Here is a 19,407-nt window from a genome sequence, read left to right as displayed (position 1 = left end):
ATCAAAATATTAGTGAGTGCCAAGGGGAAAGCCCAGCTCTGCAGTCCCATAACAGTGCCTGCAGCCTTAGAGGTCCACAGCAGGCTGGCAGTGGGCTCTACTGGCTTGCTAGGAAACTGATTCACAAATAGCCCATACAAAGGGTGTCCTCCACAGGAGGAGGGGTTTCTCCCAGTGAGAGGTGCCGTTTGTCCTGGGCCCCACAAGGGGCAGAACAAAAGAGCCAGCCCTTGTAGTGGCAGCACAGGTGGAGCTGGGAGGCACGGCGCCCCCTCAATCTGCTGCCCTGCCTCCTTCACACCAAAGAAGTCTCCCATGCATCACACCCAGTGTGGATCACAAAGAAAACGCCCCTAGGTTTACTATGTGACAGAGTGAAAATTACCGTTTAGTGTCTTACAGAAATGCAGGAGAATGGATTTTTAATGTAGACTTAAAGTAAAATTTATATTCTGGCTAAAAGCATGCTTCTCGGCTCGCAGGGAGGCATTGTCTGCCCCAGTGTCCCCCCAGGCCCTAGTCCTGCTCCAGACCGGTGGGCTTCGATGGGAGGAGCCCCCCCACCATGGCAGTGTGGAGACAGGGGAGGAAGCTGCAGCAGGGATGTGGGTTTCAGCCTGCCTGCCTGCACTTCCTACCCATCTACTGCGTGCCTGGGCTAAGCAGCACACAGACCTTCAGCCATGAAGAGGTGGGCCGCTGTGCGGAAGGCAGGCCCGGGATGGCACAGTCACCCTCCAGCCAGGACCCTGCAGTTGGGCTGCAGAGTACAGTGGCCCAGGCAGCCACACAAAAACTAGAAATGGACATTCAGCCAGATACCATCTGTGGTCCTGCAGGGTCCTACCCTTCAGCGAGGTCATATGTTCACAGGTGCTGGCCTGGGAGGGCCACATATTCAGGCTTTGGTCACTCTTGTCTACATACCCCAGTTTGACTATTTCTAATGCTTCAAACCAACCTTGTCACTGCTCTTGCTAGTCCAAGCAGAGCTTTTCTACATTAGTAGCTTTTTGGCTTGATTGTTATAAATGGCTCTGGGGTGTGAACACAGGGCCTTTGTACATTCCCAACTTTTTTTTTTTTAAACAGGGTCTCACTGAGTTTGCCCAGGTTGGGCTTGTAAATTCTTCTGCCTCAGCCTCTGAAAGTGCTGAGAAACAAGCATAGTTCTGTGTGGAAAAGTAAATAAATGAAAGTAACAGTGATTGGTTTGATTTGGTTTGGTTTGGTTTGGTTTGGTTTGGTTTGGTTGCTGTTGAAACAGGGTCACATGAAGCAGCCCAGGCTGGTCTTGCATAGTGACTTTTTTAAAAACTGAACCATTTTATTTTCTGATGGCATCCGAGGCTCTGTGACCTGTCCTCATCCTGGAGCTAACTCGACCCCTGCTCATGCCCATTGCCCAGCATCCTGGCACCACTCGGCCCAACCCGTCCGGGGTGTGGTTTCTGGCTGAGAACGCTGGTTACGGCTCTTGGCTCTTCCCGTGGCCAAGACCCAGTCTCCCCAGGCTGACCACAGGGTCAGACCCTCTCGAGGCCCTGGCGTGAGGCCTGGCGTCTGCCTCCACCCACATCTGGGCTCCTGGCCGCACTGCAGTCTACGCAACGCGCGACAGCAGCAGCTTCCTTGTCCTGCAGCCCAGGCTCAGGACTGAGGGACAGGGCTACGAACGCTTCAGTGCAGGGTCACAGCCTGGATCCTCTGGTGCCTAGCAGCTCTCTGCGTTACGGAATAAGCGCCGACTCAGCCCTAGGCGTTTCCCGGAGTAGGGACCCTTCGTAAGCTACTCCCTCCCCGGTGCCTGGCTGAGGACGGACAGGTCCGGGTGCACTCTGGCTCAGCAGCTCCTACCCCAGACCCACTTGGTCCGACCTTGCTATGGCCCGGATTCTGCACCCGGACCTCCCCACCCCTACCGCTGTTTCCAGTGCGGCTGCGGCCGTACCGTCCCCCAGCACTGCGTGCGCGCAGCCTTGGAGGCGGGTGCCAGGACTCATTCTGGAGATCGTAACTAAGCAACCGCACAGAGGCCTTTCCCGCAGCGCACAGTGCGAAAAGCGGGGCGGAACCCACCTCTGACCACCGCACTGCGCTGCCCCTCGGCTTCCGGAGCAGGCCCATCAGGAACGCGCTCCGCCTCGTCTACAAAAAGCAGCCCCAGTCACGGCACCCACCTGAGTCTCAGGCCACCGCGCGAAACGCAACCCTAGAACACACGCCCGAATCTGCGTCTCAGCGCAGGCCGCGCGGCACTACCGCGCTCCTCGCAGACACCAGCACCCTCTGGTGGCGGAGCGGGGAGGTGCGGACTTGAAGAAGCTCGCCGCGGAGGACGGTCTGTGGCTGCCAAAGCATGGCAGGCAGAATGGGGTTAGCAGCTTCTTGATGCGTATAACTACTTTTTTGGCGGTGGTAATACCGATCGAGCCAGGGCCTTGGCACTGAGCCCCAGCCCAGCCCTCTTTAAAAAGTCTTTTGAGTCAGGGTCTCACTAAATTGCCCTGCTGGAGCTCGAATTTATGACCCTCCTGCCTCAGCTTCCTGGAGTGCTGGATTACAGGTGTGCCCCATCTCACCTGTCAAAAATCTCGTTTTATTGGCCTTCATTTTTACTGATCAGAGTTGTGTCAGTGTGGGTAATGAGCACCTAACTGTAAAAACGATACATAATCAACAGATTGAATTAACTTCTGTGTCTACCTGCTTGCCCTCAAAACTCTTCCATGTTTTGCCTCTACAAAACAATGCTTTATTCTTCAGCTAATTTCCAAAGCATTTACAGTCAGGATGTTTCTCTGTTAGCAGAAGTGAGGTTACTAGATTAACATGGAATTCATGGGCGAAGGCTGATTTGCCCTGGAGAGGATTCCATGTGCGCCATGCCGTTGCCGAAACAACAGGCACTTTCTTGGCCAGGAACAGAGAGCCTGCCACTATCACATGCACAAGTCACCAAGGCTCTCAGACAGCAGGCAGCGCCCAGTGTCTGCCGACTTACGTTTACCGAGGGTCTGCACTCTGGATTCTGCTGGCATGAGTGTCTCTGATGTAGACTCTCACATTTATGAAGGGTACCATATTTTTGGTACCATGTTTTCTGTCTACGCAGCCTGAGTGTCATTAAGAATTTACAGAGTGCTGTGCATTCTATACAAAGTATTTCATAGGCCACAGTTCATGTAATACTCGAGATATTCCAGTAAGGGATGGCTACGCGTGTGCAGGGCCGCTGTGGAGAACTGTGTGGTTTTAGGGTTTTTTGCGTATCCACCCATACTTAGTGCGCTTGTCCTCAGTGATTTTTGTTTCTCCCTCAGAATCCCTAGTTCTGGTATTTTCTCCTGTACGCATTGTCTGGCAGTGCTCATCTTAGGTTACTTCAAGACTGTGGTCCCTAGCTCCTATCTTAAACTTATGCAGAGTGTACAAAATCACTCTGGGTCGTCAGCACCCAAAATGAGACAGTCCTTGGAGTCACCTTTAAACTAAGAGGGGCGCACAGCTAGTGCACAGGGCAAACCCAGGCAGCCAGCTGCCCCCGGTGGCCTGCATCCTTAGAGATGAGCTGCTTTGTGTACATGAGGCTCATGGGTAAGACAGGGCCAGTTCCGTTTCCAGTGCGCCCTCTGGTTTTTTCCCCTGAAAAACAGTTGGGCATTGTCCTGGGTCTTGCTGTGTCTCTGGATGGAGCAGCTGGTCTCCTACCTCTGCTCCCCAGGGACCCCCATGTGGTATCGGGACACTGGCTGTTTATGTGAGGCTCATGTGCTGAGTAACACTGTGACTTGGAGGACCTGCCCTCGCTTCTCCTGGCCAGGGCCCCATGTCCTGTGGTTCCCTAAGGCCACCATGACTGGCGAGAAACAGATGTTCCTTGAGGTTGCACTGTGCATTTATAAAGAACTGGCGTGAGCGAGCCAGCTGGATCCTGCACTCCAGTTGGGGAGTGTTTGTGGGATCGAGCCCAGGGTTCAGTTCACTGGACTGCTCAGCACTGGGTTGGAGGAAAGAAAGAAGGAAACATCCTAATGAAGACCCGCTCACCAGACCAGAACCTTCTGAAGGTCAGGAGTGTGGTGTCTGCTGAGGGTGGAAACCTCGGCTGTCCTCTCTTGCTGACTTCGAGGGCATGACACGGCTCCACCTGGAAGTCACCGGAAGCAGGTGGACCCACTTCTGTGGGGAGCGCACGGGCCCGTGTACCCTGGCCCGGAGTCTGTAGGCAGGAGCCAGCCCGAGCTGCTCACAGGCCCTGTGGCCGGGTAAGGGGCCAGCACTGCACCAGAAGCGCTCTGCGCCAGGCAGACCAGGCTGGATTCCACACAGTGGCTGCGAGCACGCTGGAGTCCTTAAGGCACTTGTCTTTCCGCTTCAGAAGGGAAGGGGTTCTGTCAGTTGTAGAAGTTCTTGTGGTTTTAATGTTGTCAAAATATGTGGAAATTGTATATTTTATGATACTTGTTAATTCATTTAATTCTAAGTATTAGAATATATCTATCAGCTTCTAAACTATTTATATAAACTCTTCGATTGCCTTGGAAAATTTCATAAACTGTGTTTCACCTTTTTATTTAAATGTTTGAATTCTCCCTAGAATTATTTTTACTCTATAATTTCAGGTTCTTCTCCACACTGGATAGTAATACTAAGGGTGATTCTCCATTACAAAATATTGAATTTGTTGTGTATATGTTGTATGTTATTTAGAAAAGTATAGTAGAAAAATATAGTTATCTCCAAATAGTATTTACTTTTGTTCCAAGAAAGAACTTTGTAGTTAAATGTCATCACGGTTATGTATATTTTTTTTAATTTTTAAATATTTTGGGTTTTTTTTTTTTTTTTTTTTTTTTTTTTTTTTTTTGAGACAGGATCTCACTGCTGGCTTTATATTCACAGAGATTCTCCTGCCTTAGCCTCCTGAATGCTAGGGTTACCAGCATGTGCCACCATGCCTAGCTATGGTTATCTTTAAATGTTTTTATATTACTAACTTCTTCAATATTTTTAAAGTACATTACTTAAAATTGTAGCCATTTATGGTGTTTCCTCAGAGCTCTGGGGAAAGGCCAGGGATGGACTTTCTTTCAGAGTTGCACTAGCTGACACAGGAGCACGTTCCGAGCTCGGCACAGAGATGCTTAAAGGGAGCAGAGCGGCAGCCATAGTTCCCCTTACCTTCCGAGGGGAAGTGGGCTATCGCAGATTTGCACTCATGTCAGCAGACTGTCCTGGACACGAGGTCCTGAGAGACAGCCGCTGTGATCCAGGAGGACCCAAGGCTTCCCAAGTCGGGGCCAGGCCACTTGGGAGGGGATAGAGGAGTGGCCCTGCTGTGTCCCCGTCAGCATGGGCATTGGTGCACAGTCATGATACAGGGTCCTACTGAGGTGTGAACTGAGTCATGCACAATGAAGGGGAAGGAGAATGTTGTTTTACTTAGAACTTCTACATAGTAAGGCTTTTTTAAGCTAAGTGTGACAGTGCACACCTGTAAACCCAGCCCTCTAGGAGGCTGAGGCAGGAGGATTGCAAGTTCAAGTCCAGCCTGGGTGATTTATGACTCAGCAAGAACCTGTCTCAAATAAAAAATAAAAAAGGAATAAGGGTATATAGCACAGGACAAAGAGCCTGGGTTCAACAGCGTGCACCCCACCCCCAACCCCTACACATACACAAGGATTTTCTTTTAACCCAGAATCTAGAAAGGTGCTGTCCAGAAATCTGTTGTCATCTAGTACTGGCCCTGATTATGGTTGTTTTTTTGTAGACCCCAGAAGAAAATACCATGTGAGGCTTCTGGCTTACAGTAACATCGAAGATGGCTATCAAGCTGATCAGACTGTCAGCACCCCAGGATGTGTGTGTGAGTGCCCTCCCCCACCCCGCTGCAGTCCCCCCTCCCTCCTGTCCCTACCCTTCCCCCTCCCCATCCCTTCCCTTCTTGAAGTTCTGGTCTGTGACTATCCAGAGCCTGGGTAGTTTAATTATTCCCTGTCACTTAGCAGTGTCTTAGACAAGAGGTGCTCAGGAAGGAGGTGCACGAGGTTTTGGAGGTAGGAATACCTACTTCCATTTTGCAAGCGAAAGACCATGGGAATCTGAGCTGAGAAAGTCAGCTGCACCCTGAGTTTGTTGTCTGCTGGCCTGGAACTGTCCTTGCCTCCTGCTGCTCTCTGTATTGCTGCTGCTCCAGGGGATGGCGCTCTGCTCAGGAGGCCTCCCGTTGGTTTTCTGGATAGCTTCAGCAGGACCTTGGCCTCTGTCTGTATTCTGCGTTTGTTGATAGCAGGCGATTCCAGGCTCAGTGCCGGGAGGGTGTGAGAAATTTCCATTCCACTGTGTCTCTGGTGGAAGAAGCCCCAAGGCCAGCACACAGGGCAGGACGCGACAGGTTTACTGTCTTGCTACCTGCACGCTGACCGCAGAGTCCTGCGTGCAAAACGAACGTTCCTCTCTCCGCAGCTGTGCGCGACCGCTTGGTCCCTCCCCCGCCGCCGCCCCACCATCTCTATGCCAAGGCCAACGGCTCCTTCGCTGTCTTCCTGCACTGGCGGAGGCCCGCGTTCACCGCAGCGCAGACCATCAACTACACCATCCGCTGCAACCCCGTGGGGCTGCAGAACGCCTCACTGGTGCTCTACCTACAGACGTATGTAGTGCTGGCCCCTGCACCACGTGGCTGGGCTGGGCTGGGCTGGGCGGGGCCGGGCTGGGCTTCCTCCCTGTGTGTTGGACCTTCAGTTAAAGTGGCTGGGAGTTTTGCCTCTAATAGTTTACTGTGTTCAGTTCTCAGAACTGAAGTTTTTTCACATTAATGTACACGTGAATTTTAAACTTCACCTCATGTAGCAAGATGAGGCAAGGAGATGTTTTCAGTAGCTAACCTTAGCTTGTTTAAAGAAAGACGCTGAAGATCGTTTATAGGAAAATAGCTAGTGGTCATTCTTGTTTTCAAGGCCAGAATTACAAAGGCACCCATTGTGGTGTGGCGACACATACCTATAATCCCATCACTTGGGAGGCTGAGGCAGGAGTATCATGGTGAGTCTTAAGCCAGCTTGGGCTACATAGTGAGCTCAAGGCCAGGCTGTACTATAGAGAGAGATCCTGTCTCAAACAAACAAAGGCATCCATCAAAGTACCTTGAAGAATGATTATATACTCCAGCGTTTCTCTCATGTCAGTTTCCGGTTTCCTCTCAGAGTCTTGTTTCTAGAAGGTGATGCACCTGTAATTCTGTAATAGATTAGGCTCCCCTTGTCATCAGAAAGTCCTGTTTAAATATCAGACAGCTCATCCTGACTGCTGATGGGAAATGCAGAGGATCCTTTAACGGCTGCATCACTCTTGTAGATCAGAAACGCACATGCTGGTTCAAGGTCTGGAGCCAAACACCAAGTACGAGTTTGCCGTCCGGCTGCACGTGGACCAGCTCTCCAGCCCCTGGAGCCCCGTCGTTTACCAGGCCACACTGCCAGAGGGTAAGAGGCATGGCTTCCCCACGGTCCTCTTCGTGGCACTTGAGGAAAGGCCTCTGATGCCTGGTGTTGAGGGTACCGCTTCGTTCCAGTTGATGTTTGTGAATTTATTTCATTTCCTTTGAAATGTCTTTCCTTGACTTTTTTCTTCTTAAAAAGATGACAAAAGCAGGGAGCTCAGGCTGGTGCCTTTTTGTAGGAAGCCTTGTCATTGTTCTTTGGCCAGCTGTGCCACTCCAGGCCACACCCACAAAACTGAAAACAGAAGCAACTGAGTTGTGATCTTGGGTGGGTGCCCCAGGAACCCACGGGGACCTGTGTTGTGCAGGTGGTAGGGGAGCTGGGCACAGTGCTGCCCCTTTCTGGGCTCTGGCCCAGATCTCACACTCGGGCATTGAGATGTTGTATCTGAATGATGTTAGGATCAGGGCCACCATGTTGAAGCACGGGTTTCTCACCGTGGCTTTGTCAGTGCCCCACAGGATGCTGCCAGCCCCCATCCATAGGTGCACCCAGAGTGACACACTAGTCCACTGAATTCCCATTCTCTTGCTCTTCACCGATATGCATGATTAGTCTCCAGTTTGCTCTGTAAACTCCCTGATTCTCCACTGGAGGGAAGAACTAGATGTCCCAGTCTTAGAAGCACCTTCCTTGAGGCCTCCCAGAAGAGGTCTAACCATCCTTGTGTTTAGTAAGAACTGCAGTCTAGATTCAGGACTAGTGGCATAGAACCTATATCTGATGGACAGATACTGCAGAGGGAGCTGTAATCCTTTCTGGTTAGCAGCTTACCAAACACAGTTCAAGAATGCTACAAATACCACCACTTTGATTTAGCGCTTCTCCATCTGGGAAACTACTTCCCCGCTTCCTGCCCAATCCTGCCCTTCTCTGTATTTATTTTTGAGATGGGGTCTTGTTTTGTGGCCCAGGCCAACCTTGACTCCTACATTCAAGGGATTCTCCTGCTGCTGTTAGCCTTTCAAATAGTGAAACTGGGCATGCAACCTGCATCTGACCTTTGTCATTGTTGTTATTGTTTTAATCTTCTAAACCTGAAGTGAAATAAGATTTTAGAAAAGAAGAAATGAAGCAGGGTGTGGTGGCTCACGCTTGTAATCCCAGCACTCAGGAGGCTGAGGTGGGAGGATCGTTTCAAGTTCGAAACCAGTCTGGGCTAAAAAGTGAGCCAAGGCCAGCCTGAACTGCATAGTGAGACCCCGTCTCAAAAAAGACAGAAAAAAAAAAAAAAAAAAAAAAAAACCGAAGAAATGATACATTAGTAATATCACTGATGATCTTGAAGATCTAGCTTTCTTTGTAGTGGCTTCTACTTTTTCACACTTTCTGTGTTTGCCAGTTTCATGTTTTCGCACCGTTCATCCCGATGATACAGTATTTTTCATATGTGTTAAGCGCCAGCAGGCCCCCCCGTTGGAGTGAAAGTGACGCTGATAGAGGACGACACTGCCCTGGTTTCTTGGAAGCCCCCTGACGGCCCTGAGACAGTCGTCACACGCTACACAATCCTGTACGCATCCAGAAAGGCCTGGATCGCGGGAGAGTGGCAGGTCCTTCACCGAGGAGGTAAAGATGTCACCAGGGAGTGAGGAAGTTACTAAAAGCAGAATATAGTGGTACAGGGGAGAAGAGGGACAGAGGGACCTAGATTTGTTTTGAATTTATATTTTTCTATATGAAGTACTGAATGGTTAAAGATTTTGGCTATATTCAAAGAGTACAGGGAAGCCACTGCCTCGTTTAAAAATGAGTGGTGTTTTGAGAAATCATTCTTCCGGCTGTGAGTGGAAGAAGTGGGTTAGAGGCACGCAGAGGGACCTGTCTCGGAGGGTTGCCATGGTGAGGAGAGTCTGGGCCGCAGCATGGGGAGGAAGAGGACAGCGACGGGGGAAGAGATGAGAGAGGAGCTGGTGGCAGGACTGGACAGCTTGGCTGGAAGGGAGGGAGAAGGATCACAGCCACGCTTGGCTGGGGGTGTGGTGTGTCTACCAGAGCAGGTGTTGCCGGGGAAAGACCTGTTGCTGTTGGTCAGTGAGGTCCACACACAGACAGACGAACAGACACACAGACCCACAGAGTACAGGCCCCTCACAGGGCTTGGGAACACCGAGCTGATGAATTCAGCAGCTGGGAACTGAATGCAGGCAGGACAAACACTTGCACAGAGCCACATCCCCAGCCCTCTGGGCTTGATATTTAAACATTAGTCAGTTTTTAGCTGGGAAAAACTAAATCCCCAAACTCTTTAATATTCGTACTGTATACTTTTATCTCTATATCCTGTATTTATTATTTATTTATCTTTCTGAGACAGGGTTTCGCTATGCAGTTCAGGCTGACCTTGACCTCACTCTGTAGCCCAGTTCAAGGCCGGCCTTGAACTCACAGTGAGCCTCCTGCCTCAGCCTCCCGAGTGCTGGGTTTGTAGGCATATGCCACCATGCTAGCCATATCCTTCAAGAAATCTTAAATGTTTCATTTGGACAGTTCCATATGGTAAATGTAGATGCTTTGACACATACATAGTACAACCTCATATCTTGGTATATGCTTAATTCACATGAGTATGCGGAGGAAAGAACAGTTTGCCAAACAAATAAAAGCTTAAGGACTTCAGAAAGGAAACACGCCAGCCTGGACTAGCAAGCAAACTCAATGCCAACCAGAACCACATATTCAGATCCTATCTCACAAAGAAAGAAAAGGAAAAAGTGAAAAAACGCTGTTCACACAATTGTACAATGAGAAATTGGTAACATCGGCTGGAGTTTTGGTGGTTGTATATTCTTGTTATTATCAGAAGTAATGATTTTCCAATCACTTTAGAGACTCAGAAATAATACCTGTCAGCTGGTATTGCGGTCCGCCCTCGCTGCCTGCCAGACCATGCTAGGCCTAAAAAGTCACAGTTTGATTTTCCTGCCCCTCCTCGAACCCGCAGCTTTGTCTGGTTTCGGCAGGGTGGTTCTCCTGTGCTCTGTCTGTGGACTTCGTGTCATAGTTTTGACAGGATCAGAGAGGTCTAGAGCCACAGAGGAGGGTTCAGCGTCAGGAAGGGTGCAGAACTTCTTGCTGCTCTGCTTGAGCCGCATCTGCTGTCTTGTGTCTTGTGACACAGACCAGTCAGGCTGCCGTCCATTGGTGCCCTGTCCAGAGCCTGGGCTGATGTGCAGGCATGTGGGGGAGGGGCTGAGTGGTTTTAATTCAGTTTAAATGACTTCCAGGTGGGTTGTTGACACAGTGCTTGACCAGTGACAAACTTGGTTTACCGAGGTGTCACATGTACTAATACAGAATTTTGATCACATGAGCATACATCTCTGAGCCTCTCCCTCATTTGTACCTACCTAAAAAGAAACAAGATTTTTTTTTTGCCTCTTTTCAAAGGTAAATTTGGGAAAGAGCTCAGAGAACAGCATTTCACCTCACTGGCACCTCAGCAGGGGGACAGCCAATTGGGTGTCGAGGATATCCTTAGCCAAGAGAGCCATGCTGGTGCAGTGGTTCGCAGAGGATGCAGTCTAGCGTTGCTGGGCGCCTTTACCAGTGAAAGGCTTTGTTGTTCGTAAATTGCAAAAAGCTTTTTTCATAGCAAATGCTGATGGTACCACAAGAATAAGTGCACAATGCAACTAAAAGCCAACTGAGCACGTTTTTGAAAGGGAATATAAAGGAGTTGATTTACCCACATTTCACAGAAAAGCAAAGAATGCAACATGATGTTTCAAGAAAAAATAAAATGTAAAATTGTCTTTTATATCTCAACATAACTTTTAGAGAGGTGATAGTATAGAAAAAGATAGTATAGAAAAAGACAGTACTCAATCCTGTAATTTAATAGTCTTAAATATATCAAGTTTATACAAATATGTGCATATTTAATTCACATACTTAGCACCAAATGGAGCAAAGTATTTTTCATGAATCAAAACATTCTAAAAATATTTCTGGCAAACATAAGATACTTGTGGCTAAAGTGGTGTATAGTGGAATGGTTGAACAGAAATGTGAGATGATTTATACTTGTGTATACCTTAAAGTGGACCTGAAATCACAGCGTTGACCTTCCTTCTGGTGCAGTAAATCAGCACAATTCACTCAGTTTTCAAATCTAAAAGGCACCAGAAGTTACCCTGCCTCTCCGCAATTTGTCTCTGTTCTTTGAGTTTCCTGAGATGATGATGTTCCTCCTTCAACACTTTCTTGTGATTATAAATACACTTGAGAATCACCAGAGGCCATTCCTATTAGAGATCCCACTGGAAATTTAAAGTGCTGCGATCAGGGAATCTGTTTACCTCCTGTTTGCAAATGAATTGGATGGCCAGTCACAGAGCATATTCATGTATTCTGTGTGCGCACATGTGTGCACACATGTGTGGTGCTGGGGGCGGCACCCGGGCTCCTGTGTGCGAGGCCGGTGCTGTGCTGCTTGCCCTCTGCTGCCTGACAGGCTACTGCGGAGTGAGTGCTGCATGCCAGGGCTCCTCTCAGAGCTCTTCCCCCAGGAGTGAGCCAGCATGCATTCCGGGATCAGGTAGACAACAGGTACAGCACAAAGCTTACCGTCCGAGTGCTTGAAGTAGTGCTAAGGTAGGACTATAAACTGCTAGATCCCGACCTCAGTGTTAAAAAGAAAACCATGGCAGTGGGCTGGAGACATAGTTTGGTGGTGTAAGCACCTGCCTGGCAAGTGCAAGGCTGAGTTCAATTCCCAGTACCAAAAAAATAAAAGCAAACAAAAAAACGCAATAGGAAGAATATAGAAGCAGGTGGAGACAGTAAGGTCGGCACTCTTGGAAGAAGTGGTAGCCGAGTGTAGCAGCGTGGGGCAGATGCAAAGGTCCTGAGGCAGAAGTGTTGGAGGAAAATCAAGACTCAGGGAAGTGAAGGTGAGCGAATGAGAAATGAAAGAGCTACCTGAGGACAGACCTTGGTACTTTGTAAGCTATGGATTTGATTCTATGAGTCTTTTGATCAGGGTTACATTTTAAAAGAATTGCTCTGGTAACCACATGAAGAAATGAGACTAAGGAAGAGTGGAAGCTAGACAGCCGTTTAGTAGGCGGGGTTTGGGTGGGGATGGTAGTGTGAAGGTCATAAGAAGCCACCGGAGCACTGGGCATGGTGGCGCCTACCAGCACTCGGGAGGCTGAGATTCGGGGATCCCACAGACTTGAGACCATCCTGGACTACATAGTGCGCTGAGGGCCAGCTGGAACTGCATGGTGAGACCCTGTCTCAACACCACCCACCCCCGTAAAGAAGATACCCGGATAGAATGTGAAGAAAGAGCACACAGATTTGGGGCGGGTCAGTGGTGGCGGCTTGAGAGGGTGTGAGAACCAGCCAGTGGGTGATCGAGTTGTTTCTAAGCATGTTAAATCTGAGGTGTGTCTCAGATGCCCATGTAGAGGGGTAACAAGGGAGTGTAGAACTCAGTTATCAGCGAGGAGGTAAAGACAGCTGCCCATCCAAGGGGCACGTTATTCTCTCAACCTAGGAAGAATTACATGGCCTCGAGTCAAATGAGGACTGGGCAGTATGTTTATTGTAGAGCAAAAGCAGAAAGCAGCACTCAGTGCGAAGTGAAGATGGAAAGCCCCAGGTGTGGAGACGGGCGGCCCAGCAGGCTGCCCTGGGGACTCTGCCCAGAGGCTTCTGTGCGCACAGACAGCTGCATCTCAGCCAAGCCAGGGTCAGCCTCGGGTGCCAGCAGGAAAGTCTGACTCACAAGTGGGCCTGTAGCACACTTCTGCAAGCACCATTAATTGTAGCTTTCCTAAAATAGCAGCGCAAAGACGCTCCTCAGAGGGGTATGAGGAGAGGCCTGGCGGGACCGCATGTCTATCACCTTGTTTTAGTCACATTCCGCCCATCACTGTGGCTGGGACCTTCCCTGGCTGCTGTGCCCTGGGGCCAGTGTCACTGAGAAGTCCTCAAAGCTTCCTGTAGGTTCTGCTGGTCCTGACCGGCTCCTCACACTCGCACACCTGGTGTCACACGGAGACTGACTGTTCAGAGTATACTGGTGCGAGCCTCTTGTTAGGAAAACAGTCCCTGAGCCTTGGCACACAGAGCCAAAGGCCCAGCACGCCTGTGCAGAGGACTGGCAGTCAGTCTCCCCAGGTCTTTTGTTCCCTTCCTGCCTCATAAAGCAGAGGGTGGGAGAAAAAAAGGTGTAAGGTTGCAGCTGTGCACCCCACCAGCCAGGCTTCACCCAGGGCAGGGACTGGGCATGCAGCCCCCCATCCCTGTGCTCATCCTTTGAAAAGAATAGGTAGGTCTCTGGTCACAGGTAACTCGTATTAAAATGTATGTTCAGCAGGCATTTACTAAGAATTATCCTGTGCAGTGCATTCAGTAGCCACCTTCAGGTGTTCAAATACGACAAAAATGTGTCCACCAGAGGGGAAGAGGGAGGGTCATGTGAGAGAAAGCTTTCATCGAGTATGAACACACTGTCAGGCGCTGGCTGGTGGTAGTTTAATAATCCTTTCAATAGTAAGAGCTTGAGCTGCCGCCCCATGAAGCAAACACACAGTGTCCTACCCCACGTTGCACGTGCTCAGCTGGAAGCCCACCAAGGCTGGATGTTGTTGGGACATCCAGAGACTGCTGCCATCTTGCCTGAGAAAGCTTAAGCCTAGCTAAAGACTCTGGTGTGTGTCAGTTAGTAGATGCCTGGCCTCATGACTAAGACCGAGAGGTTGTACTTAGGGTACCTGGAGGCCTTAGGAAGTGCCTTGCGTGCTCAGGTGAAGCAGGACTTTAGTTTCCTTTTGTCTGCATGGAGGCATGTGTGGGTGAAAGGGGAGTGTGTACATATGGATGGTGGACTCACTTGCAAAATTTAAGGAAGAGATTCAGTTTCTGGTAGTATCTGAGATTTGCCAAGCATTTTAAAAATCACATACTCTGTGATAAAATGGAAACCTTAATTTTATCTCTGTGAAGAAATCGGAGCAAGTTGTAATGTGTCACGATGCATCTGCCCAGAGCCTAGAAACAGTGGGGGGCGGGGGGGCTTCCTGGTTCTAAATGGGGCTGTTTGTTTACCTCACATTTGTTGCTCAAGCAGCTCGAGGTCTTTCGCCAAGCTGAAAACCGAGAACATGAAAACAAATTGTGTCTGGCTACTGACACTGCACTGCATGTTCGGCTGCCACACGCCATGTGACCCACAGAGGTGGCATTGTGTCCTGACCTCCACTCCAGCATCACCCATAAGACTCCGTTGGGGGAACAGCTATGATATAAGCATCCAGCACCACATGGGCCACATGGGCAGTGTTGGGTCAGCTCCGCGGCCATGCTGCTGAGTGTCAGGGTAATTTCTAAGGTTGCAGCCACAGCAGCAGGGCAGAGAGCTGCAGGCTCTATGCAGGGGTGCTCTGCGGGCTCCCCTCAGTGCTGTGTGTCCTGCACAAACTCAAAGCGGGTGTCAGGTAGGCAGTGAGTGGGCCTTCCGATGGCCAAGCTAAGGCCTACTCTCCAGCGCACTGAGCCGCAGTGGGATTGTGTGACTGTGTTTCCTTTCTTGTTCACTGTGAGGAACTCTTGAGATAATGGCTGAGCCCCTGAAGTCAGTCACTCTTCCAGAAACAGTTGTGTTGTTTCCAATTTCAGAAGGAGGAACAAAGTCACCTACCATAGCTATGACCATAAGTGGTTTAAATAAATACTGGTTCTAGTAAGGCAAAAGGAAAGACTCACTGGGTTTTAAAAGTTTGAAATTCCTGCTGGGTGTGGTGGTGCACACCTGTAATCCCAGCACTCAGGAGGCTGAGGCAGGAGGATCATAATGATTTCAAGACCAGCCTGGGCTACAAAGCAAGCTCAAGGCCAGCCTGAACTGCATAGTGAGACTCTGTGTCCAAACACAGACACACACACACACAGAGTCTGAAACCCAGTTGTTGGTCTGGATCTATTCTATGTACCATTCTCTCTATGTGTGCATGAGCTTGAAACGTCCTGTAATTAAACATGCTTTATGTGTTTGTTTGTAAAATATACATACACGATATATATCTATATATCTAACTACAATCAAAAATTCATGCTGCTTTTTAAAGATTCCCAACAGTAACTGTGGAGAAAGGTTCTACGGGAGTGCACACAGGGCACTGTTAAGTGAAACTCAGGCAGAAAAATGTATATGCACCAATATATCAGAATGGCACCAGTGGGAAACTATGACTTTATCTTTACTTTCCAAATGTTCTACAGTGAAAGTCTTACCTTCATAATCAGAAAAGTGGCTGAAGATTTAGCTCAGTGGCACTAGCATCTGTCTGGCAAGCATGAGGTCATAAGTTTGATCCCTGGTACCAAAAAAAAAAAGCATCATAATCTGAAAAGCATTTTTAGGCTGAAGGGCCATGTTTGTGTGACAGTGGATGTTTGCTGAAGTTGTAATAATGTATTTATAGGAGCAATCACCATGGCTTTGCTGGAAAACCTGGTGGCGGGAGATGTGTACATTGTCAAGATCTCTGCATCCAATGAGGTGGGCGAAGGACCCTTTTCCAACTCCGTGGAGTTGGCAGTGCTTCCAAAGGACCCTTCTGGATCAAATCAAAGGCCCAAGCGTTTGGATTCTGCGGATGCCAAAGGTATGTAAACCACCAGTCATTGACTTTTCATAAGAGATAAAGGGTCATTTGATTTCAGCTTTTGCAAGTTGTCAGGGCCTGAAGCGTGCATGTGTGTACGTGTGTGTGTCACACTGGTGCTGTGAGTTTCTGATGGTCTAGAGCTATAGCTCTTCACTAACCCAAATCCACCTCAGAATTAACAGCAGTTTTCAGACCATTGTGCTCCATGGTTTGCTTTCCCAGCCAAGCAGCCTGCAGGACAGAAGGCCTGCACAAACATGTACGCACACACATGGGCACATGCACAGATGGAGGGTGTAGTGCTTCAGCTGAGAAGAACCTGGCTCCCATTATGAGTTTTCCCCCCAGGAAAGCAGCCTTTCTGAAAGACAGTGATTTCTGTCCAGAAAAACTAGTAGGAAACATATCTTTGAAGGCCCACTTCCCTTCAGCTGAGCAGCTGTCATCTGCTTTGGAGGACCAGGTCCTGAGCATGGTTGAGGTGTACCTGTGTGTGTGTACATGTTGTGGACATGTGTGTCTGCACTTAAGGAGAGATATCTGCAGTCAGATTTAAGGCCAGGAAAAAGGCGACCATAATAGCTGCGACACCATAAAGACAGAGCAGCACATCATGTTGCCTCTCCAGATAGCTGCCAGAAGGGGTCAGGGAGCAGCATTGTGGCCGGTAGTGATGTGGGGCGCAGTCTGGCTCAGAGTCCGCATTCCATAGCGCTGTACACTCCTGACTACGACACAGGTTAGCCTGGAAGCGCTGTCCTAATGGATGTCTGCGTGCAGGTCTGCTTCCAAGGCGCATGACAGGAAAGATGCTCTGCCATACATCAGAGAGCAGCTGTGGCCGGGTGGTACATAGGGTGCAGGACTGCAAACCCAGCTCTGCAGCAGGCTGAGGAAGGGTCCCAAGTTAGAAGTCAGCTTGAGTAGCTTAGTGAGACCTTGTCTCAAAATTTTAAATATTTAAGAAATTAAAGGGCTACAGATATAGTTCAGTGGTAGAATGTTTGCCTGGTATGCAGCCCAGGGTTCAAACCACACACAAAAAAGAACATCTGTATGTGCCATTTGCAGTGCAAATTACGAGTTTATGTTCATGTGTGGGATAATATCTAAAACTGCAGTACTGGAAGGTAAAGGATCTCTAAAATCACTGATCAAAGATTAATTATTGACTACCATATATAGAATAAATGTAAATAACATTAAAAGGAAAACAAATTCCTGAGCGTTCTGGCCAGTAGACTCATCCCCTGACTGATGCAAACATGTGTGTCGCCTGCAGTCTACTCGGGATATTACCACCTGGACCGGAAATCGATGACGGGGATTGCAGTGGGTGTGGGCATTGCCTTGACCTGCATCCTGGTCTGCGTTCTCATCCTGATCTGCCGGAGCAAGGCCAGGTGCGTGCCCTGCCGAGTCACAGCAGCAGGAGGCCAAGTGTATTTCTGAGTAATGGGTACTTTCCACTCTAAGTGTGCTGTTGCTGTACTCTACAGCTGTGCAAGTGTGCTTATTTTGTAGGGAGCTTTTTTTACTGCCATTTGAAAAACTTACAGTGCCAATTAAGTAATCTAGAATGAGAACCTAGTTTTCTCATTTCCTTAGGACTCTGAGAAGTGCAAAGTATCCTTGAAGTCGATTTTTGTTGTTGCTCCTGAAGCAATTTCTATGTAAGCATCAGTGTGAGGTAGCCAGGGGCGATGGGGCAGACCCCACAACTGACAGGAAGACCAGGGGTTGTTTAGCTGCAAGCCCTGCCTGCCAGCCTCACCTGTGGCTGACTTTGGTTAAATTCTCAACAGTAACCTGTGTTTGGCAAGCTTGACTTTTTATATTTTGGCTTTTGCCTTCATTAATTTTGTTTGTTTTGTTTTGTTACTGGGAATTGAACTCAGGACCTTGCGCTTGCCAGGCAGGCCCTTATGCTGCTGAGCTATGTCCCTGCAAGGTTCTTTTGTAAGTTAAAAAAAAAATAAAAATTTTCTTCAGTAAGCCCTATCACTGGTCTCCCTCAGTTGGCAAAGACTTTTCGGTATTCTGGTACCGGTGCATAGAGACATTTTTGGAAAACCTATTGAAGACCTAGTTCTGCCAGGTGTGTGGCACACAGCCTATACCAGCCTGACTCAGGAAGCTGAGGCGAAAGGGCTTCCTTGAGTTCAAGGCTGTATCACAACTAAGTGAATAAAATAATTAGTTCTAATATCTTTGTGCATTTTGAGTTGTTTTGGTTGTGTAGCTTGTTTCTCACTTTGAGAGCTTTTTCACATAGAATATTTATGTAATTGTTTCAACGATGCCTGAATTGCAGTACTCTTGTAAGTTTGGCATCCTTAATTGGCATGATGAATTGCTGGGTTAGTATCACAACCTGCAGAATTAAAGGGAAACAATACAAAGTTTAGCAAAGGAAGTGCAAATATAAATTATCTCCAGTAGTGAATCATAGCACTTGTACATATTAAGGTTCTTATTGCCCGTATTGTCTGTGAAATGAGAAGACTGTCTTTTCCACCAATCTTTCAGGAAATCATCTGCCTCTAAGACAGCCCAGAATGGAACTCAGCCGCTGCCTCTCCCTGGCGCCCCCGGGTCTCCTGGAGATGAGCGAGGGAAGAAGCTCAGCAGAGTCATTGGGAGTCAGGAGTCCTCGGTGCCCGTGACCATGCCATGCAGCTTCATCGATGCCAAGGTGCGGGGCACGAGCCTGGCCTGCTGCCCAGTGCTGCCCTCCCTCTCTATGGGCGACTAATTTGCCAAAAAGTTACATGCTGGGTGTGGGCATACACACTCCCCTTAGCAAAACAGCCTTAAAAATTATACCCAGATCCTTCCTTCTTTAAGATAGGACTAGACAAAAGACAACAGAATAAAGAATGAAAGAGGTACAGAAAAGGCACAAGTGCAGTTAGCTGGGATAACATGTCTCTCAGACCTCATGGCATGCACGTGTACTGTAATTTGGCTGCCCTGTGTCCACCAGGGACGAGCAGAACGCCCCAATGAGGGTGCTTCACAGTGTGAGCCCTCTTGACTGGATGCTTGCAGAGCCTTTTGTGGAAGCCTGAGGATATCAGAACAGGAAGGCAGTATTAAGGTGTTGCTCTGGGTCCTGGCCAGTGTGGGAACAGTCCCCCAGGGGCAGCAGGAGGGCACTGCCCTAACATCTTTCCTGTGAGCCCCGTCGCGACCGCCTGCCCACGTCAACTGTGGAGCAGTGCACCACCTGCCTGGGACCTGCCCTGAGCTGAGAATGGTTGCTTACATTTGGG

General features: G+C 48.9%; 1 protein-coding gene across 1 annotated transcript in view; it reads left to right on the top strand.

The window, feature by feature from the left end:
• The window catches only part of Prtg (protogenin), an 80,781-nt gene that overhangs the window by 56,244 nt on the left and 5,130 nt on the right, over positions 1–19,407 (top strand). The window contains exons 12-18 of the mRNA XM_063249118.1: positions 5,777–5,872; positions 6,472–6,658; positions 7,363–7,490; positions 8,907–9,077; positions 15,947–16,129; positions 17,415–17,535; positions 18,662–18,827. Of these exons, the coding sequence (XP_063105188.1) occupies positions 5,777–5,872; positions 6,472–6,658; positions 7,363–7,490; positions 8,907–9,077; positions 15,947–16,129; positions 17,415–17,535; positions 18,662–18,827 (1,052 nt within the window). The remainder of the gene's footprint in view (positions 1–5,776; positions 5,873–6,471; positions 6,659–7,362; positions 7,491–8,906; positions 9,078–15,946; positions 16,130–17,414; positions 17,536–18,661; positions 18,828–19,407) is intronic.

The sequence above is a fragment of the Cavia porcellus genome, unplaced genomic scaffold (genome assembly GCF_034190915.1).
Source record: "Cavia porcellus strain 051 isolate PalLab524CR breed Dunkin Hartley unplaced genomic scaffold, mCavPor4.1 scaffold_1, whole genome shotgun sequence".
Taxonomy (NCBI): Eukaryota; Metazoa; Chordata; class Mammalia; order Rodentia; family Caviidae; genus Cavia; species Cavia porcellus.
Note: the sequence above shows the minus strand (reverse complement) of the source record. Positions and strands in the feature narration are given on the sequence as shown.